This window comes from Dermacentor andersoni, chromosome 6, assembly GCF_023375885.2.
Source record: "Dermacentor andersoni chromosome 6, qqDerAnde1_hic_scaffold, whole genome shotgun sequence".
Taxonomy (NCBI): Eukaryota; Metazoa; Arthropoda; class Arachnida; order Ixodida; family Ixodidae; genus Dermacentor; species Dermacentor andersoni.
Window position 1 is genome coordinate 179715407 of NC_092819.1, and position 22410 is coordinate 179737816.

The 22410-nt window shown below is 46.7% G+C and overlaps 1 protein-coding gene across 5 annotated transcripts in view; it reads right to left on the bottom strand.

Annotated features, from left to right (window-relative positions):
• The window catches only part of LOC126523926 (uncharacterized), a 185801-nt gene that overhangs the window by 107082 nt on the left and 56309 nt on the right, over positions 1-22410 (bottom strand). For 3 of the 5 annotated variants that reach the window (XM_055066996.2, XM_055066997.2, XM_055066998.2), the window contains exon 2: positions 2542-2637. The exons of the other annotated variants lie outside the window; for them this stretch is intronic. In XM_055066996.2, the coding sequence (XP_054922971.1) occupies positions 2542-2637 (96 nt within the window). The remainder of the gene's footprint in view (positions 1-2541; positions 2638-22410) is intronic. 5 annotated transcript variants of the gene reach the window in all.

A 22410-nucleotide genomic window follows, 5' to 3' on the forward strand; every position in this document is an offset into this window, starting at 1 on the left:
CCACGCTCTCTTTATGATTATGATAGTTTTGTGGGCTTGTGCTCCTACCTTCGTCGTTTCGTGAAAAACTTTACAGCACCTGCATGTCCACTCATTGACCTTCTCAGACAAGACGTCCCGTTTTCTTTGTGTCCTCTACAGGCTGACGCCTTCTCTCAGCTAATCGCCGCTCTCTACTGCACATTTTGACCCAGCTGCTATCACCAAAGTGTGCACGGACGCTAGTGGTAATGGCATCGGCGCAGTTTTGGCTCAAAACACACGAGGTATTGAACGTATTATTGCGTATGCCAGTCGTCTCCTTTCCAAATATGAACGCAACTACTGTATTACAGAAACTGAATGTCTTTTCCTTGTCTGGGCCGTTTCGGAATTCCGTCGTTACTTGCATGACCGACCTTTCCTTGTTGTCATTGAGCATCACGCTCTCTGTTGGCTTTCTTCACTGAACGACTCTACTAGAAGACATGGCCATTAGGCGCTGCGCCTTAAGAAGTACTCTTACTCAGTTTTCTACAACTCTGGCCGCCTCCATCTGGCCGCGGACTAATAGCCCCGCTACCCTGTTGACAAAACAGAGGAATCACACATCGAGCCTAGCCACTGAATCATGTCCATGTCTAAGTTTCTCCAGATTGGTGAAGAGCGTCGTAATGCTTCCTTGCGATTGCCCATTGAGCGTCTCGAATCCACACCTAACGATGCGTCACTGCGCATCTTCGTCCTCTTGAATAGCACATGTTACCGTCGTAACGTCCAGCCAGATGCCCCTGAGCTGCTTCTTGTTGTACCTAAGCATCTGCGTTCCAGTGTCCTGCTTGAGCTTTACGACAACCCAACTGCTGGTCAACTTGGGGTATCGCGCATGTACGAGCGTGTCTGGTGCCGCTTCTTTTGGCGCAGTCTCGCCCAGTCTGACTGACGTTACGTGGCCTCCTGCGATATTGCTAACGTCAGAAACAACCTGCCGCACTCCCTGCTCGATTGCTTCAACCACTCTCCGTCCCTACAGAACCATTCTTCCGTCTTGGTTGAGACCTCATCGGTCCTTTTCCTGAGTCAAAATCCGGCAATAAGTGGGTCGCCGTTGCTGTAGATTGTACGACTACGTATGAATCACTCGAGCACTCCCCACCAGCACTGCCACTGGCGTTGCCAATTTTTTGCTTCACAATGTCATTCTACACCACAGCACCCCTCAACAATTGCTCATGTATCGAGGCCGAGCATTATTGTCCTGCGTAATCAACGATTTTTGCACTCCTCAACGCAGCACAATTTGAACACTTCCTACCATGCCCCCAAAAATTGCCTCGCCGAGCGCCTAAATCGCACCCTCACGGACATGCTCTGAATGTATGTTTCATCTGGCCACCGTGATTGAGAACTGGTGCAATCTTACCTGACATTCGCCTACAATTCGTCTCGTCACAACACCACCGGATATTCACCCTTCTATATGATGTATGACCATGAACCGACGTGACTACTGGACACCCGACTTATGGCTGCTACAGCGCCGCCTAGCGAATGTGCACGTGAGGCCATCGTTAGCGGCGATCACGCGCGTCAGATTGCCCGAACTAGACTGTCGACCTCGCAACGGACACTGACAGCCTGACAGCGGACATCACAACGTTCATTTTTTACGCGGTGCCGAAGTGCTCCTGTGGTGTTCATTCTGTCGCGTTGGCTTGTCAGAGAAATTGTTATCTTGGGTAAAAGAGCCCTTACTGGATCTTCCGCCAGGTCACGGACGTCACCTACGAGACTGTTCCAGTCTCGTAGACTGTGCCACCCACGATCGCTCCTAGTGACATAGTTCACGTCAGCAGGCTGAAAACATCGCCCTCCTCTTGACATCAGTGTTAAGTGCACCGAGACGGCGCTTCTACCAACGGGGGTAATGTTACGAAGCCAACACTATTCGAGAGAGACGTCCTGCCTGGAGCAGACGACGAAGAAGACGGGTCAATCTGGTGTGCATGCTGTCCACCATCTTGGTTGCTGCTGTGTATCTCAGTGTAAGTACATTGCAACTAGTGATGCCACGTGTCGTTTTACGTAACAATATGACGCCATCGTATTGAAGTCTCCATTAAAATTATATTATTCCACAGTTTGTGAAAAGAAATGAATTCTTGGGTCTGGGTCTGGGAAGAGTTAGTTTGATGACCCGCAGTAATGCCACTATCTGCTTGTTCACAGTTCATACGACGTCACGTCGGGTGGTTGTGGAAATATACGTAACAACGTGAAATGAAAACAACATGTTATAAACTGCTGATATACGCAACGCCACAGCACAAACATCTGACTCTACTTAATAACCAAAGCAATTAGCTACTCCAATGCGCACATATAAACGTTGAGGGTGAAGGAGAAGCAGAATGCGGCTATGATGAATCGTAGATGACTATTGCTCTGCAATTAGCATAAGGCGATACGATTAACTTCCTAAGAAATATGATGCCACCACTAACGTTAGGGACAGGCCATTCGGTGCTCCAAATCAAAGGTCCCGATATAAGAAAAACTCACGTTGGGTAGAGATAGACTAGGTCTGAGCCGCGTGACCGCGTGGCCATCCAGAGCACTGTTAGCACCGCCGCCAAGCCACGGGGCATTCTTCTCGTCCTGCACATACGTTAGACGGCCTCAGTTCGTGATCCATGTGAGGGAGACTAGCGCAGAAACAGATGCGAATCGCCTTAATAGACGAAGTAGTAGTGCAGAACAGCAGTGTTAACATCGAAGAAATGGTTTGTTTGCAAGCGAGGCACCAGGCATGTGTCAAAAGCAAATACAACAATCGAAAGAAAATAAAAACGCCGTGTTTCTACGCACGATATTATTTTACAGCATATGGCTGTCGCCGATGTAAATAAAAGTCGCCGTGGTTTGAAATAAACCATTTCTTGAAAGTGGGAGATCACGTTGTGTCGTTCTTAGTCATCTTTTCAAATGCTTCACATTTGTTTCATTGCTATTCCAACAATACCAAACGACAATCTTTATGGAAACTATCACATATGCGACTCCATCTTCCTTTTATACAGCTATCTCTAACAGCGTCCTGTGGATCACAGGTAACCCACGGGACCCACATATCTGGCTATGTGACTAGATATAAGGGACCTCGCATCTCCAGCTATTCGGCACGGGTCTCGGCTGCATGTGAAGCGTTCTATAACTTTCCAATGAGTAAGCTATATAGCAAATTAACACAACAAATAGCCACATTAAAAACATTGCGTTCAGTCGTTTCACTGTCGCGAAGGATGTTGGCGGCGTCTTCTGCCGCCCACGACCGGAAGAACCATGCAAGATGGGCGAATGGCAATAATTTTAACTTCACCTACGCGAGAACAAAACAGACTAAACATGATGCAGGTGTGACACCACACACGTGCTGACACAACAGTGAGAGCTTATTACTAGTATGTCACATATAAATGAAAAAAAAAGGCCACGCATGATGAGTGTAGCGAAGTTGGACACAGGAACTAGCGGGGTTGTCATTCCTTCGTGTCCAGTTTCTATGTTCTCGCTGTACCGGTAAAGCGATGTCGACCTCGCTGAGGGGCTCGCGGCCAGCGCGCATCCGTTCTGGAGTGTTGGCGCACTGTAATGCGATGGCACGCGTCCGAGGTCACTTGGTGCCCCGAAACTCCTCACATAGCGCGCGGGGCAGCACCGCTGTCAATCCGCTGCTCCCACGACGGCCGCGTCCGAGGTGGCTACGATTGCGCGTAGGTTGTGTGTGGCACCCAACGGGCTCGCGAACTGCAGCTAGTGCACAGACTGTACGGAGACGTGTATGCGACTTGCTTGTGAGATGTGTGGTGCTGATCTCGCAACGCGCTGAGCTGCTACCGCGTGTATGGACTGCTGATAACCTAAAAACGCTCTTCAGTCGCCGGCTGGGACGCTGCTCACCGGAGCCCGTATACTACCTTTCTAGACCAGTCCGGGTGTGATTTCCGGGTGAGTGTACTTGTGTGGTGCAAATGATGTGCCGACAGCGCCGCGAGCGCGGGAATCTCCACAGTTCTCGCAACTATTTATAAATATTGCAAATAATCTCTCTGCCCCCATTTGCTCATACCTTGCCCTCTTCGGCAATTTCTCTACTTTTCCCTACGTTGTAAACTTTTACTCCATTACTTGTACTTGAGTCTTACCCGGTGTTCAAGTGTGAGCCATCGACTAAACAGTTATGGAGCTTCTAGCAGGATTCTTCATCGCCTTGTCACTCTTCTCACAACGCCCAATGATATAAAAATAACGAAAGAACGCTTATACGATAGCAAGATGTGTCAAGAACCCGAGATTTTTCGTCAGCGTTATAGCCAAGTCTATCTGCTCTCGCAGAAAGGAAGATTTTCTCGTCGTACACTTGAGGCAATTTCACTAGCGGACAGCATGTATGCGGTCCGACAAGCTCTGTGAATGTGACGGCTTTATATTGTTTATGGCAAACCTAGCTTACGCAATAGTTGTCGCGCACGTTTGCAGCCCTTTGGTGTGGTATAGTCACATCACTTCTGCACCGGTAATGAATAGCCCTCCGATAATGTAGTGAACATTTCTGTAACTTTAGACACGCTAAGGCCCGCACGCAGCTGCACGTAAAAATAGTTCATCACCACGCCATTCTTTCCTACAGTATATATTTGAAGAATCTCCATGGGTGCAGCGTAATGCAACTCGTAAACCCGCCGTGGTTGCTCAGTGGCTATGGTGTTGGGCTGCTAAGAACCAGGTAGCGGGATCGAATCCCGGCCACGGCCGCTGCATGTTCGATGGGAGCGAAATGCGAAAACACTCGTTTACTTAGATTTAAACGCACGTTAATGAACCCCAGGTGGTCCAAGTTTCCGGAGTCCTCCAACACGGCGTGCCTCCTAATAAGACCCTGGCTTTGGTACGTGAAAATAGACTCTAGAATTTTTTTGGATATCAGCTTTATGTACAAATCCAGGTCTGGGCACTGTTCGGTTCCCGGTATCGACGTGCTAGGTGGTCTAAGAGGCTCTCTATCTTGTTTTCCTACGTCTGGTCTATCGAAAAAGAGCTCCTTGATGCGCATGTGTTTTGAAAACTATGTTATATCTTTGTGGAGATCGTATTGGTTTACTGCGTTGTCCGTCGGACAGAACGTTAGACCACGTTTCAGGAGATCAACTTCTTCGGGGCTTAGACTCTGGGATATGTCTGCTACATTGCTGCAGTGTTCTGGATGATCGCCTGTACGAGTATCGGTGGAGCTACGTGCTGCAGGGGTTACGTTAGTTTCTTTGGGTGGATCTGCAGCTCTAATATCTTTGTGCTGGTATTTATCTGGTAATTTTTCGTCCCTAGTTTGGACGAATTGTTCAAGTTCTCTTTTTTTCAGTACAGGTAAATATATGTTGCCAAGGTGATCAGCAATTATCAACAGCATTCCCCTGTAATAAAAGCATGTTGTCGCGCCAGGTGCAAAACCTGCAGGCACCTTCAAAGTGACATTAAAATTAAAAGCACCACGAATAGTTATACACACGAAGTCAAATCTAGCTTCACTTGTACAAGTTCGGATGCGATTTATATGCTTGAATGTTCCTTCTGTAAGAAACAATATATCGGTGAAACAGGACAATCAATGAACGTCAGATTAAACGGACATCGCACGGACACAGTAAAAAGCTTCCCAAAGCCGTCGCCGAGCATTTCTACCAACCAGGTCATAACATTGATGAACTTAAACTGTACATCTTACAGTCAAATTTCCGTTCTGAAGGAAAAAGGAAATACAGAGAATCATACCTTATCCATACGATAGGATAGGAATGCCTTTAATAAAGTGCCGGCAACCGACGGTTTAACGCGTCGCGACGCTGGCCAAGCCCGGGGTTATGCCCTACTCTGCACTACCCCAGTAGGGCCCGTTTCCTTATCCTACTCCATACCTTATCCATAAGTTCAAGACATTGCAACCAATAGGCATAAACGTTTCAAAGGGAGCTTTGGAATCTATTCGCTATGCTAAATTTAAAGCTATAGGCAACAGCACTTAGTTTGGCTTCTTAGCGTATTTTTATTTATTATTTTTTCTTCTCTTTTTCCTTCCTTTTTTTTTCAGCCGGCGTGTCAGACGCCGTTGACACGCCGGCTAACACGCTTGCGTTGACACGTGGTTGAGAGACGGCCCCTGACCTTGGGTACAGCATTCTTTTATTCTCAATTCGACATGCTAACACACCTTCGCTCGTTGCCGCACCGACCCGCCTTACGCCTTTTCCCCTTTAGAAGAACCTCACCTATATATACTCTGGCGAGGAAAGCATATGTCGCCTTTAAGAAGACAAGCCCACTTGTCGAAACGTTGGCTTCTGCTTTCACTTTGTTCTCGTTCTGCTCAAACAAGATGACAGCAGTTTATATGAGATAAAAACAAAGATTTATAGATGAGAAGTTTGAGTGTATTTGGTAATGAAAAACGCACCCTTGACAGAATGCCTGAGATCCTGGATGCCCTGGAAAGCAGTGTTTAAACATGCGCAGTCCATGACGTGTGTTGTGCGAAAGTTACACCATAAACAGTTACATACAAGTCTGCGAATGCGGCACATGGGTGGATTTTGCCCCGTGCACTTTCTGGGGCATTTGTGTGCCTGATTGACGTCTATCGCTGCGGTGTTGGCTAGTGCCACTTACGTCGACTGAAGTGGATTTGACCGCGAACGTAACGCGAATAGACTGGTGGACAACGAACCCTCCCTCAAGGCATCACTGCGGCCAGAGTGGAGACCCTCGCTCTGCAATCAGCCAGGAGAAATGTAGGGTAACAGGGAGGCTCGACATTAGCGCGAGAGGCAAGGAACCGATGTTCAGAACCCGGAGAATAAAATGGATGGGCGCCCGATTGGCAGGGAGGTGTGGAGGACTAGCGACACTCCGGTGGGATTGGTGAGGTGGAATAGAATGCGACGAGGGGCCGCCCTTAAGGAGAAGCCAAGCCAGTGGAATCCAGGGGTGCTGTGAGGGAAGGCAAGAATTCGGCGGGCGTACATGTTTCAGCCAAGTTTTGAGCTGTGTACGGCAATTAGGGAACGTTCGTAGTAAGTGAAATGCGAATGCAACTCTTAAGTTCGCAAAAAAAAACACATATGCCGACACGAGTGCATATACTTATGTAGTATCTATAATCACCTTGGACAGCGCTTTCCAACGCGAAAGCAGAACGTCAATGTAGCAAAGCAGCGTGAATATTCCACTGCTTCTTTCCCGACTCGATAAACGATGTATGCCCCCCCCCCCCCCCCCATTTTCAGGATGTTTGCTTTCTTTTCGGAGCATCTCATTGCTTATATATCTCATCCCATTAGGCATGTAAGCCACGTAGCTCGTCCACATGGCTGCACTAAAACACTCTCTGCTTCTTTTCACCCAGAATAGCCAAAGACTGGAACGGTCTTTACCGCAACATCGCTCTAATCATCTGCCCTCCAACCTTCCCAGCAAATGTAACAAATCTTCGTCAGCGTTTAAATATTGTGAGAATTTCTTCGAAATATTCTTATAACCAAATTATTTTGTGACACTCGTCCCTTCTTCACCATGCATTCCTATTGGAAATTCCATATGCCCCATACCTCGCTTATCCAAATCCTATATAAAACATACGGATACCATACAAAAAAAAACGTTTTTCTTATACGTCATATGGTGTTATTGGATATAGGGGTTATGGAGAAAAGGTCTCTTTTTCAGCAGGTGGGGTCAATACGGAAATGAAACTTTCCACTTCACTATGGCCGACTGAAATGTGCATATTCAAAGGCAAGCAGTGCACAGCTAGCACACTCGCGTGAGTACCCGCTGGTTTTGTAAGGAGGTGCTAAGACTTGACTGCGCATGGTTTGAATAATATTTTAAACGAATTTGCCATTTTTAGGTCCACATGTAGTGCAGCTATTCTGAATGCCGAAATTTGCACAGAAATGAATAAAATTCTGGCACTTTCCCTGACAGCGGCGCAAGTAAGCCTATATCAGCCTTCACACGACTCCTGTTTTCGTCATAAAGAAACTCGATGTCACGAACAGGTTTCCTAGCAATGTGGAAACACTGTGAATAACGGCCACACAACGCCTTTCGAGCACATACTTAGAGAAGTTTCTTTCCCAGAGCCCGCATTTAAATAACGCCCTTGAAACACTGCTCGGGCATTATTCACAAAATTTCCCTTCTTCTCTCAGGACGTCAGTTTTGTCTTATAATGAGCTTTTTCTAGACACTAAACTAACTTGGCACGTGGTTTGTGCAATACGCTTGTAAAGCTGTATAGCTAAAGCAACTAATTTGGTGCAAAAGCTGTCCTCGGGCTGCGCAAATACAATTTTCTATACCAATCACTCATTACACGTTCGTCATTCTCTTCAAGCATGAAATTGCTACCATGGATGGCTCTCCCACTTCAGCAGAAACCTTTGTGAGCTTTCACATCTAAACAGGAAGTTTACGAGAAATTATCAATATATATTGAGCCCTTCTAGCCCACACATTTAAAAATTTATCTATAAATTGCCCCTAATATGTCCTCCATTTATCCTAAATATAGACTATTTCACTTATCTAGATTTTTCAGGACACTGTGAAAACACCCATATAACGTTTTCCAGCGTTTCTAGTAGCACTAACAGCTTCGCAGCAAAAACGTAGTCGGCTCCAGTAGAGAGGAAATCCAATAAACTATGGAAAACTGTTAGTATGATAAAAAGTCCCTATTAACAAAACTGGTTAAAAAAAAAACTTAATATCTAGGTGCAGCAAAGTATTCATGATATAAAACACCATTGAATGAAATAACATAAAAATAGAAAGGTGGACGAAAAATACAGATTCCTAGATTTTTAAAGGTGCGCAGTGATATTTGTGCACTCTTAATTGATCTATTAAGTTATTGTTGCTGCCGGCACTGCCAAATATAACGTTTAATTTAACTAGGTTAATTTGTTTACACAAAAAGGTTGAAAAGAAAATATTCGCCAATATTCTCAGAAGCAGAATCTTAAGAGGAAGCTTTAGCTCGGGTGCTCCTATCTAAATACATGTAAAAAGAGAATTCGTTTTTCTCGGCAACCACAGCACCAAATTTGACGGGGTTTGTTGCATTTAAAAGAAAAACTTAAAATCTAGTGACTGTTGGTATTGCATTTTCGATTTAGGTCGTCAATTTTTTATTAAAAATTGGCGAAAATCGCAAATTTTCAGAAAACGAAACTATCAAGTTTACAACTCTGTAACTCAGCAAGAATAGGTGATATCGCAATTCTGTGAATTGTACCTAATAGCACATCTAAAGCGGACAAATTTGACATCTTATACATGAATCTCAAAAAATTTATTAATATGTAATTACAACTTTTGCAGAACCCTCGTAAACAACGTAACAAACTCACGTAAGATGTAAAATGACATATGAAATTTGTCCGCTTTGAATGATCTAATGGATGCCGTTTACAGAACCGCGATATCTGTTTTTGATGCAGAGCTATTAGTTTGTAAACTTCGTGCTTCTATTTTTTTCAAACTTCTGAAATTTTGTAAATCTCTTTAACAAAATTCAAGCCCTAAATCAAAATGCCGCTTCCAACAGTCACTAGAATTTACCTTTCTCTCTCAAAAGCAACAAATTTCATTAAAATCGGTCCAGGGGTTATCTCAGAAAAACATTTTGCGTTTTTACATGTATTTGAATAGGCCGCGTCGGAGCTGGGCCCGAGCTAAAGCTTCCTCTTAAGTCAGTGTACCACTCGTGAAATGTGCTGTTGGGAATCTGGGTTCAAATTCGCAGAAACAAATAGACGTTGCAGACTATCATCCGAGGTGTACAATTGCACCTTTTGAATTGTTGTGCATTGATTCACTTATTGGTTTTCGAATAACAAGTATTCTAGAGAACTCTTTAATATGTTGCTCCCGTTTCACCGATATCCTCAGCCAAACCAAGGAAAACAATTTCGAATGACTTCTGAGGCATTCGAAAGTGCGCAATAACTTAGAAAAACGACAGAGATATCAATGGTGTTGTGAAGAAGTCATGGCTATGAGGGAAATTCATGGTGCGCATACCTTGGGAAGTTGTATAGGTAGGCTCCGTTCACGTATTGACTATATTTAAAAGATGGGGGTCTCTGAAAGGCGAATTCCCTTCGAATAATAGGTAACTAAGCTGATTGCGAATATTACGTGACGTACGAGCTGGTACAGGTGAATTTGAACTGCGAATTATTATTGTTTGGAACCAATACAGAAATGCAAATATTTTAAGTAGTGCACATATTCTTCAGAAGCTTTAACAAAACATAGTTGCAAAAGTGGTTGTTTTCTATAGTTACAGTGTGTGAGGCACCAAAGAAGCACGGTGCCTGCTTCAGATGAACGTGTGCAGGATAGCTCCCGCACTGCATAGCGCAGACGTAGGCTTTGTAGCTTGAGCGTATTTGGTTCCAGGAATTATTTCCCGCATCCGTCCTCAGCCAAGCGCGACTCCTGAGGGAAAACGTAATACTCTTCACAATTACGTAAGCCTGTCGCTGCGACAACGATGCTAGGTACGTGACAAGGGGGTAAAAAAAAGAAAACTCATAACAACACGGCGCCTCGTGAAGCGCAGTTTTCGGCAAAATGCCTCGGCATCACGAAGGGCCGCCTAAAACAATGCTGTCATTCTTTCGCTGCCGTCGTTCAACTGTCAGGCTGCTTTCCAACTGCAGACAGCTCCTGTACGGTTCATGAAAACCAAGGCAAAATGAAAATCCCTGTGACACAGAAATCTTGTTGAGCTTTAGATATCACACGAAAAAGCAGATCTGTACAAAAGCTACCACACATAAAATACTTCTCTGGCATCAAAGAAGGGGGTATGAGCCATGGTATGTGCTGACGTGTCTCACATGTGCTCCTCGATTTTTCGGCAAAAGGCCCGGTAATTCACCCCAGCTCATGCAAGGTCTCACACAACGGCATCCGTGAAGTTACAAGGACCGTGTGGATACCGAAATCTGAGGTGCGAAACCATTTCTCTCCGATTTAGGAGGATTTTTTCTACGAGCACAGTGTCGCTGCGAGCTAAGCCAGAAGAAAGCAGGGCCTAGCGGCCGTGCTTAGGCGTGGTCCGGCGGGGCCATCGACCTTGCCGGGGACCTAGAGGCGAAGTGCTTCAAGAAAATGGCGTCCGCTATGCGTGTGGAAGTAGAGGGTGAAGAAATAATGCCGGAGGAAGTTTCCGAGAAGTTTGGCTAGCGCGTTGCCGGGGAGAAGAAGACCCAAGAGCAAGAGAGCAAGCTAAGTCTAACACCGGTCAACGGGGGGCCGGCGGCTGCCGGGCATAGTCGCCCACAGCGAAAAAATTTCAAGAGCAACCTACTCAAGGCAGCGAAGATGCCTGTGTTCCCGAGGCAAGATATCAAGATCGTCATGCGACCCAGGGGAGGTCTGAACATTGGGGAAGTATCTAGATTCGAGATCAGCCGGGCCATCGTCGCAGCTGCGAACGTGAGTGGCGCAAGATGTTGTTTGCCCGAACAAACAGCAAAACATAGTCGTTATCAGTACGCCTAAGCGAGAGAACGCAGACCGCTACTCGGCAGTCAGAAGCCTCACTATCAACGGCACGGCACACGAAGTCAGCGCCTACGAGACCACCCCCACGGCACCGTTAAGGGCGTCATCAGGGGTGTCCCGATGACGGACACTATTCAAGAAATCAACGACTACATCATTCAAGAGTATAATCCCACTGCTATGCAAGCCAGCCGCATCGGCAAGACGACGACGGTGGTCATCGCATTCGACGGTGGCAAGGTCCCGAACTACATCAGATACGGCAACCTGCTGGTCGAGTGTTCGCTGTATCGCAAGCAGATCGATATGTGCTACCGGTGTGGTCGCCTCGGTCACCGGATGGACGTTTGTCCTAACCCCGAAGACAAGATATGCCGTGGTTGCGGCATGAAGAATCCTGAAGAAAGCCACGTTTGCAGTAACCGCAAGTGCAGCCTCTGCGGGGGCAACCACCTCACCGCGGACAAGGAGTGTACAGCGAGATTCAAGACGCCATACGTCGTTCGTAAACGGCGTTGGGAACGTCAGCAACGAGAACAGGTGCAGCAGCAGCGGCAGCAGCAGAGGGGGCCAGCGTGGCAGCAGACAGCGTGGCAGCCACCGAGCGGGCGTCGCAGCCGCTCCCAGACAAGGCGAGGGAGAAGCACGAGCGATACCAGGTCACCATCGGCAGCAGGGGCTCGCAGTCGAGAATCTCGTTCGAGGTCCAAGTCGAAGACCCGGCGGAGCAACGGCGCCGCGAAACAGGTGGGCTGGGCAGCGGGGTCTCCCGTTGCTCTTGACAATAGCAATTTCCCTCCCCTCCCCTCCTCCCGCCCTTCCAAAGACAACGAGTGTAGACACTGTTTGGAACTCAAGGAGATGATAGAGAGGCAGAACAATCAAATCAAGAACCAATACAATCAGATAAAGGCAATGATGGAGCGTATCGACACGCTCAGTAGAACAAAGATGAGTGATAATGACGTCAGTGCAGTTAAAAGGAAAGTACCCAAGAGAGACACCACCAGCGCTGCTCCAGCGGTGACGAAGCTGATCACGTCACCGGCGTTGACGCAGTCAGTGACGCAAACTCCACAGACAGAAACGGCAGTGGTTGCCATGGAGGAAGAGAAGGCTGAGGCCGCCGTTGCTCCGACAATGGAGTCGGTCATGAGCATGCTTACGCAAATCTCCAGCCAAGTTTCCCAAATGTCTGCGCAAGTGAACAATCTAACAGTAAGAATGAATAATGTGGAGGCCAAATGCAGCCAACTCTCCGTTAGAGCCATGACGATGGATGCGAAGAATAAGCATCTCACTGTTGCCAAGATGAAGTCATCACGGCTTAATCTACGGGTCAGGCCGCGAAAAGTTGGTTCAGTGCGCAAATCTACTGCTCAAAAAGTTGAAAATGACGAAGACTAAAGGAAAGCAGAAAGAGACTGCGACGTTATTTCAATGGAACTGTAGGAGTATTAGAAACAAGATAGGGGAGTTACAACTATTCGTTGATAAATTGGACCAAAAACCGGATATCATAGCGTTACAAAAGACCAACGGCCGGGCAAAGCTCGCGGGATACATTACGTATACGGACCTTAGCGAAAAGGGTACTGCGATCTTGGTCTGCAGCAACGTGGCGGCCACACAGCACGTGACCGCTCAGCGAGGCTGCGAACATACGCTCATCGAAATTCACAGCAGAAGAGTGCGGGGGGGACAAGAACTTTTTCGTCCTGAATGCTTATTGTCGACCGTCCAGCAGGGTCATTGACTTTGAAGGCACCATATTGGACTGCATTAAAGAAGCAAAAACAAGACCGATTTTAGTGCTAGGAGATTTCGACGCCGGCCACACGATGTGGGGTTATAAATATTCGTCCAAAAGAGGAAACCAATTGGTTAAAGCTATAGAAGATCACGACATGGAGGTGGTTAACGAACCGGGCGTACCAACCAGGACAGGCACTAGCACGGTCAGAGACACCACACCTGATCTGACGCTAGTTCGGGGGAACCTCGACGTAACTTGGCGTAACACGGGGGAAAATCTTGGCTCGGATCAAGATATAATTTGTGTAACCCTCGGGGAGACTGCCATCAAGGCGAAACTGGGTCAAGCCAACATTACAGACTGGGACCGGTTACGTAGAAGCGCAGACAGTGAAGGCGAGGACGAAAACCAAGACACCAAGACGTATGAGGCGTGGGCCAAAAAGCAACGCGAGTTTGTAAAGAAATTTCCGCACAAGATTACTACGACCACGCAAATTCCCTTCGTAGACAGCAGGCTTAGTCACATGTGGGCGGCCAGGCACGGTCTTACTCGAAGGTGGAAGAGGCAAAGACATAGCAAGAAGCTTCGCAGACGTATACACGCGCTCAACAAGCAAGTGACCGAGTATGCGGAACAACTATGCAGGGAAAACTGGATGAAGATGTGTGATGACCTGCAAGGCACACTGTCTACGAAGAAGACTTGGAAGCTGTTGCGACACCTCATAGATCCGTTAAAAAGCAAGAGCGCATGCGCTCGAGACCTCACAAGAACGATCAACAGTTACGACGGGGACGGGGAGAAGCTCATTCGTGAACTCACAAGTAAATACCTCAAGACCGAGAAGAGCGGTAACCCGACTCACGAGTATGAAGGCGATAGCAACGTCGAGATGGACGAAGCCTTCACCGAACGGGAGCTGGTTGCGGCCATCGATGAAAGTAATCAAGGCAGCGCACCGGGAATTGACGGCGTTACAGACAAGATGCTAAAAAATATTCGCAACAAAAGCCGAGCTGAACTGCTAAACCTCGTCAACGCGTCCTGGGAGAAGGGTTCGTTACCAAAAGAATGGAAAGAAGTGGAGGTGCATTTCATTCCCAAGCCGGGGAAACCACCCCACGTCGACAATCTACGCCCCATCTCCCTCACGTCATGTGTAGGGAAGGTGGTCGAGCGTATGGTGTTCAAGAGACTACAGAGACATTTGGATGTCACTGATCAGATGCCACCGACCATGCACGGATTCCGGAGGCACCTGAGCGCGCAAGACGTCTTGGTGCAAATACACGAGCTGGTTATCAAGCAAGCGAAGACCCCTACGCCAAGAGCTATCCTGGCGCTCGATCTCAAGGGGGCCTTCGATAACGTCACACACGAAAGTATTCTCCGTAACCTGCACCAAACGGGATGCGGAAAGCGAACATTCAAATATGTGCAGGATTTCTTAACCAATAGAACGGCAACCATCAAAATTGGAGGAAAGAAGTCGAAACCGATAGCCCTGGGAGACAGAGGCACCCCGCAGGGATCGGTTCTTTCACCGCTTCTCTTCAACCTGGCACTCCTCCCTCTCCCGACTTTGCTTCAAGACATACAGGGCATAGATCACGCTCTCTATGCAGACGATATCACTGTGTGGACGTCGAGGGCAGGGTCGGAGAGTTGGATGGAGGAGACCCTTCAGAGAGTGGCAAAGACCGTGCACGAGTTCGCTAAATCGTGCGGCCTCAGTTGCTCGCCACAGAAGTCCGAGTTACTCGTCATCGAGCCAAGACGAAAGAAAGGAGACCAAGAGAACGTACGCATCACCATCGACGGGACGACCATAACACCAACCACGCAAGCACGTATGCTGGGTGTCTTCTTCCAGAACAATGGCAAGGCGGGGGCGTCGATCGACAAAATCAAAAATTCAACGGAACAAATTTCGAACATGATCAGAAGAGTCACAAACAGACAAAGGGGATTGAAGGAGGACGATGTACTGACGCTCGTCCAGGCCTTCTTGACGTCGCGCATCGTTTACGCGGCGCCGTACCTCAAGTTACTCAAAAAAGACAGGGACCAGTTGAACGTCATTATACGAAAGGCAACCAAGATGGCGCTGGGCATTCCGAAGCATTCTTCGACCGACAAGCTTCTCGGCATGGCCAAGCACAACGTCGTCGAAGAGTTAATAGAAGCCCATCTATCTAATCAAAGAGTTCGGCTCAGTCAGACGTCGGCGGGACGTCGCGTTCTTGCCAAGTTGGGCTGGCAAGAGGCAGAGCGGAAGGAAACGGGGCCGTTACCCAGGTTGTGGGCGCATAAAATCCACAGTAAGCCCCTGCCTAGAAACATGAGGTCGGGTCGTAACGACGGCCGCAGAGCGGCTCGTATAGCGGCCTTGACGGATACTTTGGGTCAAATAGTAGAAGAGGAAGAGGGGGTCACTCTCTTCACAAACGCTTCGTTACCCAAGTTTTCATCGAAAGCAACGCTGGCAGTTACGACGCGGGATGTGCTCGTAACCTGCGCCTCCACAAGACGCCTTTTCCAGAGGTGGCAGAAGAGGCCGCGATAGCGCTAGCACTCGCGCAGCCCAAGGTGGGAAGAATTGTCACCGACTCGCAAAAGGCGTATAACAACTACAGGAAGGGGTGGCTGTCTCTTGCGGCACTAGATATTCTCCAAAGTAAACGCGACGTACCTGAAAGGAAAGTTGAGTTAATATGGACACCGGCTAACTCTGGGCTGAAGGGCAACGAACTTGCCCACCAGTTCGCCCGAGAGATGGAACACCGGGTTGAGGAAGGTGAGCCACAGTCCATATTTATTTACAGAGACATTATGAACCATTATAAGACGGAGAGGCGCCGTTACCCCGATCCTCATAAATCGCTTAGCAGAGAACAGCAAGCGATCTACAGGCAAATACAGGCAGGATCCTTCCCGCACCCTTACCTTCAAAACAAGATGTACCCGGAAAGGTACGAGGAGGATTGTAACTTCTGCAAAACTCAGTTAGGCACGCTCCAACACGTCATTGGAGTATGCGATTTCATCAAAGCGATCCCCCCCCCCCCCCCCTCTTATCTGCCCCGCTACCCTACCCCATCCCTCATCCACCCTTACCGAGCGATGGGAGACCTTGCTAACCCGCACCGCCCTGGAAGACCAGCTCGTCCTGATCTCCACGGGCCAGGCGGCTAGGGAAGCATATGGGTCCCGTGAAGAGGGAACCACTTCCATCGACGGCGTCTAAGAAGATGTCGAGCTCGGTTCAATAAAGTTGTTTCTCTCTCTCTCTGGCATCAAAGGCCTGAATTCGCGTAACAATTTTTTTTTCTATTTTTTCATTTATTAGGCAATCAATAGTCCGAACGGCACATTATCGCGGAGATCAGCCGTCCTGAGCGCTGGATGGCAGGAAAGCAATAGAAGAAGTGATAGCAACTCTTGCGTTAGTATACCGCCCAATGCTGTGTAATTTTTCAACGCCGTACAGTGCTCGGCCAAAGCCAGTAGAAATACACTAGAATTGTTTTTTTTTATTCGCCGAAGTGTTGAATTTACACATGACAGCCTTCAGAAGTTTCTAGAGAAGCAACTCCAAAGGCCAACTACAGTTCCTATCTGGTACCTCAGATGACAAATATTAAGAGTCCTGTCTCTCCAGGAACTAAGCATTTCTATGGATATCAACTTCGGAGAACTTAAAAAAGTTTGCTATATATTGTTGCTCTCACGGCCACGGAGGCTCCATTTCGATAGGGGCGATATGCGAAAACACCCCTGAACTTAGATGCAGGTGCACAATGACTTTTCTTGGGCGAGTTGGTGTTTTCTGAATGACATGATAACGTAGCGCAAAAAAAAAACGAACAGAAAAGGAAGATTGTAAGTGACAGACAGAAGTGAAAAAGACGGCGCTCCAAGTTTTTTGCGCTGCATTACCATGTCGTTTAGATTCAGGTTCCCTTTGAAAAACCTTGGTCAAGATCGATTCGGAGTCCCCCACTACGGCATGCCGCATAATCAAATCGTGGTTTTGGAACGTAAAACCCCATAACTTTGTTAAATTGTTGTGTCGTCTTTTCTTTTTATGCGGAAAAGCAACTCAAGTGATCTTGCGCCAAAAACAAGATGTTGGTTTTCGCCAAGTTCAAATTGGAATTAAAGATGTTTAGATCATTCGTGGGGAAGTATTAAAGCCATATTAGGGATATAATTTGACGTTGTAGTGATGGCGAACAACCTCAATAGTACAATGCAAGTCACCGAACTGTTAATTGCGCGAACCTCTGCCCCACAAAACAGGTAACATTTAGCAAAATGATACCGACGGGGACAATCGTCGATCGTGGAAATCTGATCCGCGGGTCATTCGCGTCGGCTATGTATACTTGACTCGTGGAAAGTTCAAGCCCAATCGCTCGTGCTCGCACAAGTTCTAGAATGCACAGTATTCGCGTCACGCATGTAATCTGATTACATATGGTTCGGCAGCAACACAGAAAACAGATAAAATTGGCTACGAGAATGGAGAATGCTAAAATAAACGCAAACGCGTCCTACGCCAAGCAATACAGCTTAACAGTTAGCCGATGAAAAGCGGTTATCGTAAAAAAGACAAACATGTACATCCGTTAATATCTATCAGCTTTATTAAATTACGCATGGCTCTAGGGGTCACTAAAATTATACTTGAATTTTAAATACAAGCAACTGAACATTATATTTCTGCAGGAAATTGTTCATATGTTTTCTCCGAGCGCCATGTGTGAAATTTTATACGCCAAGGATGCAACTAAAAATCTGAAAAACTTACGAACGATGACCGCCATTAAAAATTATATGCTGGGAGTAGATTTGAATGGATTTGTTTCAAGTCAATGCTTGAAAATAGTTTAAGTAATGAGATTCGACCTTCTTGCACTAATGCTGTAAAGAGAAAAAGTGAATGGTCCTGGGCAGCATGAAAATGTTACGTTTAGGACTGAATGTTGCGGGCAAAAGCAGCGAGGAAAAAAACGTGTCGTCCATACATCATAAGCAGACAATCGTGCTCACTAAAGACAAGGTTACGACTCGATCTGTTGCGTTCGCATGTGCTATCTGAACCAGTTCACCAGATATCACAGCAGCATAAATTAAGTCTCAGAGCCACGCAATTTGTTTAGAAAGCTATGCGCTGGTTCCCGATTTTTCGGCATCCTCCCAATTGACGGCGGTGAGTTCAAGTAAACGTGCAGTTGCGAAAGCAGCAGTGCAGCAGACGACACAGCGCAAGGTCACCAGCGCCGTTGAACGCGCGTCTACACAAGCCGTCTACGTTTATGTTTAGCAGTGTTAGCCGTGCCAGCTTTCTTTTCTTTTGCTTGATTCAACTTAATGTATTATTCGTGTAACTTGTCTACCAGTTCTTGTAGCCATGCCCCACAGGCACAACAATAGCACAGCTTTAGATAAAGAAGGAAGCCAATCCAATAGATAAACAATTACTGCAGAAACCACCGTCAACGCATAACCTCTGCGACAGATGCACATACTCCGTTAACTAGGCCTTGTTAGTTAGTTAATTGGGATTTAATAGCGCGAAAGCGACAAAAGCCATGCAGCGCCAGTCACAAAACTGTACTAAATCGAATGTTAAGGCAGCAAAGGCGGCGTTAGTTTAATTAGTAAGTTTCCTCTAAAAACTCGAACAAGTGAGTGAATGGCACTTGCGGGTCATCTCCCGCTATTGAGGCAGGGTGTAAAGTTATATGCAAGTTGTACAAATTGCGTAAATTTTCCCGCCTCTCTCATTCAGTATGTGGACTTGTCATAATAATGTGGATTGCTGTAAGCGATTTGTGCCATTTCTCTGAAGTTCCTGGGTTTTCTTTTCGATGTAGAAAATTTTGTTTTACATGTATGTGCCCAATACGAAGTCGAGATAATATCGCCTCATAGAACCGTTCTTGGTGACAGCACCATTTCCACTCGCCAAGCAGGGGTTAGTCACATGTAACTTGTTATTTGTGCACGAGTTTCATTCTTATTGCCGCTTTGATGCCAGGGCCTTACGAGTCACATGAATACTGTCCTTGTATGGACCTCTTATGCGAGTTATGCTTTTTTGTGCTGCCATGGACGCGCATCTATCTGCTGCTTCATTCGATCGTACCCCAACATGGCTTGGGACCCAGCAGAAACCCATGGTTCTTCGGTATTTGTTATTAAAGACCGTGTTTAAGATATCGCCAAGCAGAGGTTCAGACGCGGAGTTTAAGTTTATAGCTCTAAGTGAACGTAACGAAACGGTGTATATGATAGCATTCTTCTGCTTGCCGGTGGTAATTTTTTTAACGGCCGTCCACATCACATAAACTTCGGTGGTAAATACTGAAGCAAAATGATTTATCCGAATTCTATTTTCGCAATTTTTGCTGTGGTTCCGATACCCACGTATTCGCGTGTTTTCGAGCCGTCATTGTAAAGTTCCATGCAATTTTTTATATTTTTCTTCAATAGCTCGGAATTGTTGTATTATGTGTTTTGTTGGGTGCCTTTTTTTTTTCCTTAGCTGCGTTAGTGTGCAATCACATAGCTGTGTAAAATTGTGCCACGGGGGCGACGTTTGTGGCCTATCAGCAACCTGCAGGACCTCTTGAGGAAAATCATGTCTGACAGTATTCCTCGTATCGTAAGTGAAGGCACCGAATCATCTTAGGTTTATTTGGGTAGTGCAAGCGTGAGTTGCATTGTGGGACGATGTTGTAGCGTATGTGCTGCAGTGATGACTGAACTCTGAGCAAAGAGGAAAAAGCGAGCAACGCTCGGCGCGGCAGTAAGAAAGGCTCATTACAGTCAACGTATAAACTTGGAACAAGTGATGTTCTTTAAGCACCACTTGCCAGTCACAGTTCAAGGTTATGTACTGAATCAAGTCGTCGAATGTAGGAGTGTCTGGCTGAGCCTCAAATTACGCAGGCATAGTCCAGGAGACTACGCAGAACAGACCGGTAAATACGTAGGCGGCACGTTCCGTCAGCACCTCAGTGCTTATTGGATACCACTTTCAGAATACTCAGCGCTTCATTTGCGATAATTTACGTTGTATTTTCATCGGTCAGGAAGTTAAGGTTACTCCCAAGAATTTATATTCTTATTTCACCGGCAGAGCCACATCATTAAATTTTAGAACCGGGTCTAAGCACAATCCTCGTTCTTGCGTGAATAGCACTGTACAGGTTTTTTGCGTAGAGAAGCGGAAGCCATTTCTCTCAGCCCGCTGTGTTAGCTTATATATTGTGATCTGGAGCTGCTTTCGACGTGTGGTAAATGTGAGGAGCGGCATGCTATTTACAGATCATGGACGTATATGGAGTGCATAACTGAGGGGGAAATGACTTTGTTAATAGAGTTCATTTTTACTATAAAGTGTATTGTGCTAAGTATGCAACACTGTGACACGCCGTTCTTGTGGATAAATACGCGGGAGAGCACAGTGCCTCGGCGGATTTGGGATGTTCTGTTGCACATGAAATGAGCGTGACAGTTTAGAATTTTGCAACGGATTCCTAAAGCAGCGAGTTCAGGTAAGATTCCGAATCTCCCAGTGGAGTCACACGCTCGTTCTAAACCGAACACTGCCAGGCAGTTGTGTAACAATGCTGCACGTATTTCATATTCAAGTCCGACGAGGTAGTCAGTCGTTGAACAGCCTTTTTTATACCCGAATTGATGAGAAGCAATAAAGTTCCGTATGTGAAGAGTGAATGTTAATCCCTCACTCACGACACTTTCGTACGATTTAGCCAAACAGCTTGTCAGGGTGATGGGTCAGAAGCTGCTAGGGGATGCGAGGCATTTACGCGCATTGAAAAAAGCACAACTGCTGCGTTTTCCCAATGTTTTGGGATAATTCTAGATTCAAATACTTTATTGAAAAATTTAAGGAGAGCATCAGCGGATGCTTGGGACATATCTGCGAGCACGAAATAACGGACCCAGTCAGGACCTACTGCAGTTCTTTACAGCGAAGCTCTTAAGGGCCAGTCTTCCTCGATAGTATCCGTGTGTAGACGCAAAACACCCCATACGTGGGCCGATCCCCAAGATTGTGCAATGCCGGGCCGACCACGGCGGAGGTGAAGCACACATTAAGGACTCCCCATACGTGGGCCGATCCCGAAGATAGTGCAATGCCTGGCCGGCCCATGGCGGAGTTGCAGCAAACGTTAACCACTCCCCATACGTGGGCCTATACCGAAGATGGTGCATAACCAGGCCAACCCGCGGGGCAGGTGAAGCAGGCGTTAAGCACTCTCCATACGCGGGCCGATCCCGAAGAGTGTGCAATGCCTGACCGACCCGCGGATGAGGTGCAGTTCGCTATTAAGAGGCCCACAGAGGCACCTACGCTGGTCATCCTTCTGCAAGAAGGGAAAGGACACTGAATTTTTTTTTCCAACACAGAGTACGCTCTTCCTGTAAAATGAGTAGTTGTATTCTTCCATTGACGCACAAGCAGCTGGTAATTTGTCCTATTTCTGCTGGCGATTTGTAGTTTAGGAATGTGTTTGAATGTTTGGGCGAGCTAGCGACGTTATAAAGTGCTCCAAAAACATATTCGCTTGTTCTTTGACTGTTCTATTGATGGTGTAAATAAGGGTATCGCGTATGATGAGTAGTCCCCGCTAAACTTCCTGACCTGTTAACACATTATTTTGGATGTGATGGTGCTAGTACTTGTAGATATGTATTTCTGCCATGACACTTCTTTGGCTTTTCTCCGAATATATAGAGATTTCACTTTGGCCTGTTTGAAATTCTGGAAGTTGCAATATATTGGGTATCTATGGAAGGTACCCCAGGCCTTGTTTTGCTGCTTTCTTGAATTGGTGCATTCATGTGTCCCCCAAGGATACAGCTTTTTTCGAGCAATGCCAGAACATTAAAGAATGCCCTTTTCAGCAGCGGCAATTATACAATTAGTAAATGTTTCATTTTTCATCAGTGCTCAGGTCCGTCAAAATGAGTTCTTTCAGCGTGTAACCTTCTGCGAA